Consider the following 12297-nt stretch of genomic DNA (forward strand, 5'->3'; position numbering starts at 1 on the left):
ATAAAGGACACTACAGAATAGATGGCATGGTATCTCCAGTCATTGCACCAGGATGGAGGTATGCGAGAAATTAAGTGGCTGCAAGTAGATCTAGATGTAAGCAAGCGACTGACCTCGTTCATGATGTGGTAGGCGTAGCAGGCGCTGGTGGGCGCTAGCGGCTTGTAGTGGTTGCCGAAGGTGTACATGTAGAAGAGCCACGGCGCCGGGAACAGGAGCGTCAGCATGTCGGACAGCGCCATGGCCATCAGCACGACGTTGGTGGGCGTGCGCATGTGCCGCTTGGACAGCACGACCACGATCAGCGTGTTGGCGATGATGGTGATCACCAGCAGGAAGGGCATCGCGTAGCCCAGCATGGGCTGCGCGTACTCGATGGGAACTTCGGTAGAGACGTTGAGGAACGGCATCGGTCTGCTCACGTTACCGCACGTAACCATCACCATGGCCTTCACCGGCGGGCACTTGACGTCAGCATCCGGGTCCAAGTCGAGGGACACCTCGGCTACGTTGCCACACGTACTGTTGTCCATTATGACGCTTCTACCACTACCGTCGATACCTGCAATACAGTACGCCGAGGATCACAGAAGGCCTCTGATATGTGGTGGTTAATTGTGGAAACAAATCGTGTGATGAATGAAGCGGTTTCATCGTAATTAATAGCGAGAATTGGTAAGGGTAAAAGCATACGAAAACAGAAGCAAAAACATTCCAGTGGACATGAGTACTCAAAGAGCCTTTTGCAAGACAATTGTGGAGGTGTGCCTGGATTCAGTAACCACTATTCCGCAGACAGTATTAATGCATTTGATATGTAAACTTTTCCATCAAGTCCCCATCTAATTTGCTCCAAGTTTCGTCCGTGGCCTACGTTACAAGAATACTGATTCAGGACACTACATGTTAGAATTTACTGTAAGGGGAAGTTTTGTACCTAGGTACACTTTTCAGACCCTATCCGGCCACATAATATAAATTTGATGTACACACATCAAGAATAGTTTTGCATCACCCTGGTTCCCAGAAGTTCTGAACATAGGCGTTGACTGTGGATATTCTATCACAGACACAGTCCCTTTGACTATTCAGACATGTCACTAAACCCGCCCAAACATATAAACAACTGTTCATGAGAGGCGCTCATTAGACGCAGGGGGTTCGACAACCTATCAGTTCCAGTCATTCCACCAGGATGGACGTACACAGCTCGTGTTGTTGGTAGTTCAACCATGCCTAGACAGTCAATACCACGGTTCGATCGCGTCCGCAATGTTACTTTGTGCCAGGAAGGGCTCTCAACAAAGGAAGTGTCCAGGCGTCTCGGAGTGAACCCAAGCGATATTGTTCGGACATGGAAGAGATACAGAGAGACATGAATGGTCGATGACACGCCTCGCTCAAGCCGCCCATGGGCTACTGCTGTAGTGGGTGACCGCTACCTACGGATTATGGCTCGGAGGTACCCTTACAACAACGGCACCATGATGAATAATGCTTTGCGTGCACTCACAGGACGTCGTGATACGGCTCAAACTGTGCGCAAAAGGCTGCGTGATGAGCAACTTCACTTCCGACGTCCATAACGAGGTCCATCTTTGCAACCACGAGACCATACAGAGCGGTACAGATGGGCCCAACAATATCACGAATGGATCGCTTAGGATTGGCATCACGTTTTCTCAACCGATGAGTGTCGCATATGACTTCAACCATACAATCGTCGGAGACGTGTTTGGAGGCAACCCGGTCAGGCTGAACGCCTTAGACACACTGTCCAGCGAGTGCACCAAGATGGAGATTCTCTGCTGTTTTGGGGCGGCATTATGTGAGGCCGCCTACGACGTTGGTGGTTATGGAAGGCGCCGTAACGGCTGTACGATAGGTGAATGCCATCCTCCGACCAATAGTGCAACCATATCTTCACCATACTGGCGAGGCAATCACATTCATGGACGACAATTCGTTCCCCCCGTCGTGCTTATCTTGTGAATGACTTCCTTCAGGTGCTGGCCGCGGTGGTCTCGCGGTTCTAGGCGCGCAGTCCGGAACCGTGCGACTGCTACGGTCGCAGGTTCGAATCCTGCCTCGGGCATGGATGTGTGTGATGTCCTCAGGTTAGTTAGGTTTAAGTAGTTCTAAGTTCTAGGGGACTGATAACCACAGCAGTTGAGTCCCATAGTGCTCAGAGCCATTTGAACCATTTGAACTTCCTTCAGGTAACGACATCGCTCGACTAGAGCGGCCAGCATGTTATCCGGACATGAACCTTATGGAACACGCCTCGGAGAGATTGGAAAGGGTTATTTATGGACGACGTGACCCACCAACCATTCTGAGTGACGTCTGCCGAATCGTCGTTGAAGACTGGGACAATCTGGACCAACAGTGACTCGATGAACTTGTGGTTAGTACGCCACGACGAATACAGGCATGCATCAATACAAGAGGACGTACTACAGGGTACCGGTGTGCCAGCAATCTGGACAGCCCCCTATGAAGGCCTCGCTGTATGGTAGTACAACCTGCAATCTGTGGTTTTCATGAGCAATGAAAAGGGCGGAAGTGATGTATGATCTTGATCATCTGGAACATGGATCACCCTGATCCTTACAGACGTAATTTTAGTTCATTTTACAAATTTCCCAAATAATCTTTTGCTGTCGAAATTATAGGCATTTGAAAAAAATAGCTCATTGTTTGACCCCTCTTTCGGCCGAAAAAAACTAAATTTCAACATAAAAAAAGTCGGATACCATGAACTGAACAGAATTTAATTTCCTTCAAGGGAGGCCAAAAATCATTAAAATCGGATGAAAACTGTAGCGTGGGCGACGACAAACATGCCGAAAATCATGGGTTTGAGAAAAACGCATTTAAAGTTTGACAAGTAATTACCTTATATAAAAAAAGGAGAAAGCTTCCAACTTACGAGAGATCATTGTGCCTGGTCCATAATAACTGTCTCCCCGGCTAGTGGATGGCCGCATTCTACATTTGACGTGATAGGCTTCCATTTACGTTCTCAAAGCCCATTTGGTCGCTGAGTGCATCGCCGATGGCGTATCTATTTTCACAGAATTGGCCCATTTCATCACCGATGTTGATTTGAAGTGCATTTGCCACATGCATTAAATAGACATACGGTGACTTTTGAAGGTATGTGACAATTTCGCTTCGACTGGATGTTATTTTTGGAGCATTTCTCCAAATGAGACTATTGAAACTGTCGTTCACATTTTGAATAAAACCGCACAAACAACTGTCTAGCAATTCAGGCTTACTCAACCATCGCACAAGCGCAACGAAGGGAGCTCACAGAACCGTTACATTTTGGAGTTCGTTCAAAATATTTAGGGGAATATTTCTTCAATGTATATACATTCAAATTTCGCAATAAAAAAATTCGAATGTTTTGGAGTTCGTTCAAAACATTTAGGGGAATATTTCTTCAATGTATATACATTCAAATTCCGCAATAAAAAAATTCGAATGTTTTTGACCGTCACCTTGCCGTTCCTCTTAATTCTCCTAGGCCTGACGCAGGAATAATAGTGAGCACCATCCGTTAAATATCCGGCACGGTTCGTGAAAACATCTGTGCTCTATCTAATGAGTGTCGTTTGATGTTGTTGTCGTAATAAACGCTGTCCTGGTTAATTCCGCAGTGACTTTGTTATAAGAGATAATCATGAGAGATTTTTTTATGTGCACTGTTGGTGCGTGGATGCTTCTAAGTTTGTGTTCTTAAAATTTCTTGTTGTCAGTTTTTTCTTAATCAGCCGAGATCGGCCTTTACCTGGGCTCCTAGTGCGTGTATTATTTGTTGTATTTTTATACACTTTCATCACTGTCCTATCCATATGCCTTTCATGCAAAAGAACTTGATATCACCCGCACTATTCGTGAATGCACCTTCTGTGTTTCTATAGCCTTAGAATGTTTCCTTGTCGGTCTACTTTTACCCAGTAAAATTAGATGTACCTCCACTACCAGTGTGTACTTCTTTTTTAAGTTCAAGTCTCTTTAACTTTTTATTGTCAGCTATGTTTGAAGGGCCCAGGTGTGTTTTGTGACTATTTATATTTCTAAATTATACTTTTTTAATGTTCTGGTGAGTCGAAAGGAGTCTTACCTGCCTTCATTGGGTGTGCCACGTTTGCCCCCTGCGCTATTAGCCACTTATAACTTTGGTGTATGTTTTAGAATGTGTAATAAACTGAGCAACCGTTCTAGGCGACGGTCTGGACTTCATTACCGTACATTAATAGCCGGTCGTAGTGACCGAGCGGTTCTAGGCGCTTTAGTCTGGAACCGCGCGACCGCTACGGTCGTAGGTTCGAATCCTGCCTCGGGCATGGATGTGTGTGATATCCTTAGGTTAGTTAGGTTTAAGTAGTTCTAAGTTCTAGGGGACTGGTGACCATAGATGTTAAGTCCCATTGTGCTCAGAGCCATAGTTAAAGGTTGTCAGTGAACTGAACTGAAATTTCAGGTAGCAAAGCATAAGCAGGAAGGCTCAGCTGTATTCTTCTCAAATCTTCCTTTAGTAAGATACACACCTACTTCCCTAACTTATTTGTCGCAAAGACTCCAAAGGTGATTGGTACAGATACTAGTGTTAGTGGTGTCGACAAGCAGTCAAAAACGGTAAAATTAGGGCAGATTACAGTGACCGATGGAATCCCTGCCAGGTTCTACGAACAATTTGCACCTGAGGTTCCAACGTCTTCAGTAGATTATTTCTTCGATATATTCGAGTCTCAGTGTTCCTTTTCAGTTTTTACTCGCTACATTTGCCTCAACGCCTATGGAAGTTACTCCTTGGTGCTTTAATACCTGTCCTGTCACCCTCTTCTTTCTTCTTTTCAACGGCTACCTCATACTCCTCTCTTGCCGATTATGAGGAGAACATTTACCACCACTAATTCGGAGTAGGTATTAAAATTCATGGAGAAGAAGTAAAAACTTTGAGGTTCGCCGATGACATTGTAATTCTGTCAGAGACAGCAAAGGACTTGGAAGAGCAGTTGAACGGAATGGACAGTGTCTTCAAAGGAGTATATAAGATGAACATCAACAAAAGCAAAACGAGGATAATGGAATGTAGTCAAATTAAATCGGGTGATGCTGAGGGAATTAGATTAGGAAATGAGACACTTAAAGTAGTAAAGGAGTTTTGCTATATAGGGAGTAAAATAACTGATGATGGTCGAAGTAGAGAGGATATAAAATGTAGACTGGCAATGGCAAGGAAATCGTTTCTGAAGAAGAGAAATTTGTTAACGTCGAGTATAGATTTAAGTGTCAGGAAGACGTTTCTGAAAGTATTTGTATGGATAGTAGCCATGTATGGAAGTGAAACATGGACGATAACTAGTATGGACAAGAAGAGAATAGAAGCTTTCGAAATGTGGTGCCACACAAGAATGCTGAAAATAAGGTGGGTAGATAACGTAACTAATGAGGAGGTATTGAATAGGATTGGGGAGAAGAGAAGTTTGTGGCACAGCTTGACTAGAAGAAGGGATCGGTTGGTAGGACATGTTTTGAGGCATCAAGGGATCACAAATTTAGCATTGGAGGGCAGCGTGGAGGGTAAGAGTCGTAGAGGGAGACCAAGAGATGAATACACTAAGCAGATTCAGAAGGACGTAGGTTGCAGTAGGTACTGGGAGATGAAAAAGCTTGCACAGGATAGAGTAGCATGGAGAGCTGCATCAAACCAGTCTCAGGACTGAAGACCACAACAACAACAACAATAACACCAGATATTCAATATCTTTCTATGACACCACATTTAAACGACTTCGATTATCTTCTTTTTCGGTTTTCCCACAGTACATGATTTATTTTCAAACAATGCAGAGCCTCAAACGTAAATTCTCTGATATTTATTCCTAAAATAACGTATATGTTTGATACTGCTAGGCTTATTTTGACCATGAATTCAGTTCTTGCCTGTGCTAGTTTTCACTATATGTCCTTCATATTTTTTCGTATGTTATTTTGCTTCCATGATAGCAGAATTCCTTCGCATCTTCTATTTCGTGAACCCCAGTTGGTGCGTTGATTGTTACCCTCACTCTTCCCAGTCTTCATCACCTTCGCTTCTGGTTGACACACTGTCTACAGCGTATCCACGTTAGACGCTACACTCCATTCAGTACGTCCGGCAAATATTACTCACTTTCAATGAGAATAGCAATAATATCAACGAATCTTAATATTGTTATCCTTTCAAACTCAACTTTCATCCAACTCTTTTACGTTCATTTTATTTCTGTCGTTGGTTCTTCGATGTATGGTGTGAACGCCAGGGACGAAAATAGGCGAAATACTACATTCGCGTATCGCACGGTTTGTAATTTCGGCACATCGTTGTTCGTTTTCCGTCTTACTTTGTCCTCTTGGTTCTGGCATCCGTCTTTCTCTAAGCTTTCATCTATGTTTCTAAGAATTTTACATTGCCGAATCAAAATCTGTCAAGGTGTCCTGATTTAACAAAATCTGTCAAGACGTTCCGATTTTCTTAAGTATTGTGTTTATTATGAATCCCAACGTCAGAACTGCGTCTCTCGCGCATTTAAGTACTCTAAAGCGAAACTGATCGTTATTTGACAGTTTCTGATTTTTCTTCTTCATTCACCTGATGTTAAGTTTCCCTTAGCGACATGGATGCCTGAGACGCTAAGCTGACTGAGAGTTCCCCAGCTTATCTGTTCATGTTAATTTCAGCATTTTTCTTTATCATCAGCCTTCTGACTGGTTTGATGCGGCCCGCCACGTATTCCTCTCCTGCGCTAACCTCTTCAACTCAGAGTACCACTAGCAACCTACGTCCTCAATTATTTGTTGGATGTATTCTAATCTCTGTCTTCCTCTACATTTTTCGCCGTCTCCAGCTCCCTCTAGGACCATGGAAGTCATTCCCCCATATCTTAACAGATGTCCTATCATCTTGGCCCTTCTTCTTTGTGTTTTCCACATGTTCCTTTCCTCTCCGATTTTGCGCGGAACCTCCTCATTCCTCACCTTATCAGTCCACCTAGTTTTTCACATTCGTCTGCAGCACCACTCTCAAATGCTTCTTTTCTCTTCTGTTCCGGATTTCCCACAGTCCATGTTTCGCTGCCATACAATGCTGTACTCCAGACGTATATTCTCAGAAATTCCTTCCTCAAATTAAGGCCGATTGTGATATTTGTGGACTTACTTGGCCAGGAATGCCCTTTTTGCCATTAGTAGTCTGCTTTTGATATCCTCCTAGCTCCGTCTGCCATTGGTTGTTTTACTGCCTTGGTAGCAGAATTCCTTAACTTCACCTACTTCGTGACCATCAAACCTGATGTTAAGTTTCTCGCTGTTCTCATTTCTAGTACTTCTCATTACCTTCGTCTTTCTTCGATTTACTCTCAAACCATACTGTGTACTCATTAGACTGTTCTTTCCGTTCAGCAGATCATTTAATTCTTCTTCACTTTCACTCAGGATGGCAATGTCATCAGCGAACGGTACCATTGATATTCTTTCACCTTGAATTTTAATTCCACTACTGAACCTTTCTTCTATTTCCATCATTGCTTCTTCGATGTACAGATTGAACAGTAGGGGCGAAAAGCTACATCCTTGTTTTACACCCTTTATAACACGAGCGCTACGTTCTTGGTCGTCCACTCTTTATTATTCCATCTTGGCTGTTGTACATATTGTATATGACGGTGTCTCTCTATAGCTTACCCCTACTTTTTTCAGAATTTCGAACATCTTGCACCATTTTACATTGTCGAACGCTTTTTCAGGTCGACAAATCCTACGAACGTGTCTTGATTTTTCTTTTGTCTTGCTTCCATTATTAACAGCAACGTCAGAAATGCCTCTATTGCGCCGTTACCTTTCCTAAAGCCAAACTCATCGTCATCTAGCGAATCCTCAGTTTTCTTTTCCATTCTTCTGTCTGTTATTTTTGTAAGCAACTTGGATGCAGGAGCTGTTAAGCTGATTGTGCGATAATTCTCGTCCTTTTTAGAGATGTCCATTCCTCTTCAACTGTACTGCCTACTGAGCTATTCCTTATGGCTGTATCTATAGCGTTAGAGAACTTCAACCGTATCTCGTCATTCCTTAGTACTTACTCATCCCACTTCTTTGCGATTGACTCTTCCTGACGAATATCTTCAACTTCAGCCTACTCTCCATCACTACTAAATTGTGATCTGAGTCTATATCTGTTAGTGGGTACACCTTACAATCCAGTATCTGATTTCGGAATCCGTGTCTGATCATGATGTAGTCCAACTGAAATCTTCCCGTATCACCTGGATTTTTCCAAGCATACCTTCTCCTCTTGTGATTCCTGAACAGAGTATTCGCTATTACTAGTTGAAACTTGTTACAGGACTCAATTAGTCTTTCTCCTCTGTCATTCCTTATCCAAAGCCCATACTCTCCTGTAATCTTTTCTTCTTCTCCTTCCCCTACAACTCCATTCCAGTCCCCCATGACTATTAGATTTTCACCCTCCTTTACATACTGTATTACCCTTTCAATATCCTCATACACTTTCTCCATCTCTTCATCTTCAGCTTGCGACGTCGGCATATATACCTGAACTATAGTTGTCGGTGTTGGCTTGCTGTCGATTCTGATAGGAATAACACTATCACTTAACTGTTCACAGTAACACACTCTCTGCCCTACCTTCCTTCCTATTCATAACGAATCCTACTCCCATTATAACATTTTCTGCTTTGTTGATTTTACCGTATACACATCTGACCAGAATTCCTAGTCTTCTTTCCACATCATTTCACTGACCCCTACTATATCTAGATTGAGCATTTCCATTTTCCTTTTCAGATTTTCTAATTCCCCTACCACGTTCCAGCTTCTGACATTCCACGCCCCGACTCGTAGAACGTTATCGTTTCGTTGATCATTCAATCTCGTTCTCATGGTAACCTATCCCTTGGCAGTCTCCTCCTGGAGACCCGAATGGGGGCTATTCCGGAATCTTTTGCCAATGGAGAGATCATCATGAGACATCTTCAATTACAGGCCACATATCCTGTGGATAGTACAGCTACAGTCTCATATATTTCACAAACTGCGTTTATTCTATAAACTAATTTGAATAGTCTTTTGCTCGCCACTTCTCTCTGATTTTAAAAATTCCAATGCTGCTTCGTCTAAACTACCGCTTTATTTGTTAGCAAATCTTCCACAGCCCTAATACAGGATCCCCTAGGTCTTCCGTACCCACTCCCATTTCTACATCTATTACATAATCGGAAAAGTACTCCTCATTGTAGAGGCCTACAAAAAATGATTTTCATCAATCCGCTGTCTCCACAGAGTTCAGCGCCGTAATTCCTCTTGGACTCTTAACTTTGATGCATTCGCTTGTAATTTTACCGAGAGCTTTTCACAATATTCTGTATGGTGAATCACTCCTATGATTCTTAGATTTCTTCGCATTATTTTGCAGCCATTGCATCTTGTCTTCCTCAAACTTCCAATTTACATTAATCCCGAGCGACTTATATTAATGTATTCCTGTCTTTTCATGAAATTATTGTTTCTTTTTCCGTTGACCAAGTGATGTATTTGTCTGTTATCCAAGGTTTCTTCGCAGTAACCTTTCTTGTACCTAAATTTGTCTCTCCAGCTTCTGTCATTGCCGCTTTTTACAGATGTCTATTCCTACGTCCTACTGTGCTTTTCATTACTGAAGTATCTGTAACCGTAGAGAACAGCTGGAAGACCTCAATATCGATAAGTACTCCAGTATACCATTTCTTTCCCCACTGATGCTTTCTGAAGATTTTCTGAGTTCAGTCTACTCTTCGTCATTAATAAATTGTGATCTGGGTCTATATATATATATATATATATATATATATATATATATATATATATATATATATATATATTCCTGGGGACGTTCTTACAGTCCAATAACTGAGTCTGGGCCACATGTGATTCTGCGGGAATCTATAGGCATTTTCCAAGTATATTCGTACTCCAACTTCTTATGGTTTTTGACCATGTTTTCACTATTACCAGCGAAAATTAATAGCAAACTCAATTAATCTTTCTCTCTTTCATTCCCATTACTGCATTACGTCTAGATTTAGTCTCTTCCTCCATCTCCCCATACTCCGTGCTACATTCAGACTTCTGACATTCCACTATCAGACTCGTAGGATGTTACTCTTTAGTTGGTTATTAAATCCTTCCGTATGATCAGCTCCCTCTTCACAGTTCCCTCCAGGGGATCAGAAGGGGCCACAAATCCGGATCTTTTGCAATTGGAGAGATCAACATAACACTATAAATTACAGGTTGCATGCTCTGTGAATACACATTACACGTCACTGATGCAGTAATTTCATCATTTCGTTGTCATTGCTGAGTCTACTACCTTTTAATGATAGTTTCCCACTATAAGTGTGGCAGGACGAGGTTGTTTCCTAATACCGGAGGTTATCGTGTCCCATTACTGATGATTCGTATTCAAAAATTAAGCAGTGGTTATAAGGATTATTTCACTACTACTCAGAGACGCTACGTATAGAAAGAATGGCGGCATGGCCACATGGGTACTTCAGTCGTGGGACTGCATCAGGGCAATGCTGTGAAACCGAAATTGGTAGACAATTGCAGAAGCCAGCTATCCCGTGAAAGCCTGCCTACAAAGTTTCCAGAACCTATATGAACAGGAAACACAAGATCAGCCTATGAACACTTTAGGATCGTGTCAGCGCAATTAAATGTGTACGGCTTTCTTGCCGCATAAGATGGCTAGCTGTCACCATCTTGGACGGCGATACTCCTGTTTTACCACGACGGTACTCAGCGCGAAGGAAATATGTGACGAGAGCGTCTTGCCAGTGGAGCTGGATCACCTAAATATGACATACTGCCAATGACTACAGATGGAAGAAATTAAGAAGATGTGTGTGATGTCGTTAGGTTAGTTAGGTTTAAGTAGTTCAAAGTTATAGGGGACTGATGACATTAGAAGATAAGTCCCATAGTGCTCAGAGCCATTTGAACCAGCTATGTCAAGTGATTTCTTTCAGTTGACAGAGAGACAACGAGAGCATAGAGGGAGAAAGAATGCACAAGTATAGAAGATACTGGAGATAGGTGCAGCTTCCATAAGAACCGGTTGATCGCTGCTAAGAAAGATATCAAATCAATATTTACATCACCTGCAGAAACCAGGAACCCTTTGAGAATCGTCAAAGATCGGATTTCATACGCCTAACGTCCTACACCTAACGTTTGAATGTGAACAACATTACATAAGAAAACGCTACAGTGCTCTCTAATTTGCATTGAACACATACGGTACGTAAGACTCTGGCGGGGAAAATAAATCCGCACTAGCCAAGACAGCGTAACGGAAAAGCGCATGCTTGATCTGAAAAATACGTCTGTCATCTTACTAATCCAGGTGCTGGTTTAGCCCTCGGCGCAGTTGGGCAACTAGCCTTCCAGGCAATAACACGGTAGAAGCAGCTGTCTTCCGGACAGGATTTTATTGCAAGATTAGATTAATTACAGCCCGCGCAGGGTCACACAAGGAGTCATTGTTTGATATCTACTATCGATGAAGATTCTAAGATTTATTATACCTTTTATCAATATTAATTTCTAACGTACTTTGCTCTTTCGTAACCTACTTTTCTGCAAGCTATTTGAGCTCATATGCTCAACTTGCTTAGGACAACAATTGGCAGCATGTAGGAAGGTGCAAACTATCTGATGTTCAAAACATGAAACACAGGAAATAAGACTACAAAAATATACATCATTTCTTCATGCAGTTCATGTGAATAGGCTCGAAAAACAACAAAGAAAATAAATATAGCAGTAGCGTCTATACAGGGTATAACACAAGGTGTGGCCAAACTTTCAGGATACATTCTTCACACATAGAGGAATAAAACTTTATGGGGTCATGGGTCCGGGAACGCTCATTTCTGTGTCAGAGATAATTTTCTGCTTGTCTTCATAATCACATTACTTACGGAATCACGTAGAAAGAGAACGTACTGGCGTTACATGAAACATTTTATTACATGAAATGTTCGATATACCCTCATCGGTAATTATTGTTTCAATGCACAGTAAGTCCTAATTCTTGGGTTCACTGCAATAGTTTGTTCATCCAACTGAGCGAAGGTAGCGTCGGCACGTGATTCACTGTTTCACTTGTGTTGGCATGCAACGAACTTCACTGCTGCACTCAGCATCAACTAAAAAGCGTTATTCACGGAATTGGTTTCT

General features: G+C 42.4%; 1 protein-coding gene across 1 annotated transcript in view; it reads right to left on the reverse strand.

The window, feature by feature from the left end:
• The window catches only part of LOC126262621 (sex peptide receptor), a 1348766-nt gene that overhangs the window by 62772 nt on the left and 1273697 nt on the right, over window positions 1-12297 (reverse strand). Inside the window, exon 7 of the mRNA XM_049959378.1 lies at window positions 114-562. Coding sequence (XP_049815335.1) covers window positions 114-533 — 420 coding nt within the window. The 5' untranslated portion in view covers window positions 534-562. The remainder of the gene's footprint in view (window positions 1-113; window positions 563-12297) is intronic.

Source organism: Schistocerca nitens, chromosome 6, assembly GCF_023898315.1.
Source record: "Schistocerca nitens isolate TAMUIC-IGC-003100 chromosome 6, iqSchNite1.1, whole genome shotgun sequence".
Taxonomy (NCBI): domain Eukaryota; kingdom Metazoa; phylum Arthropoda; class Insecta; order Orthoptera; family Acrididae; genus Schistocerca; species Schistocerca nitens.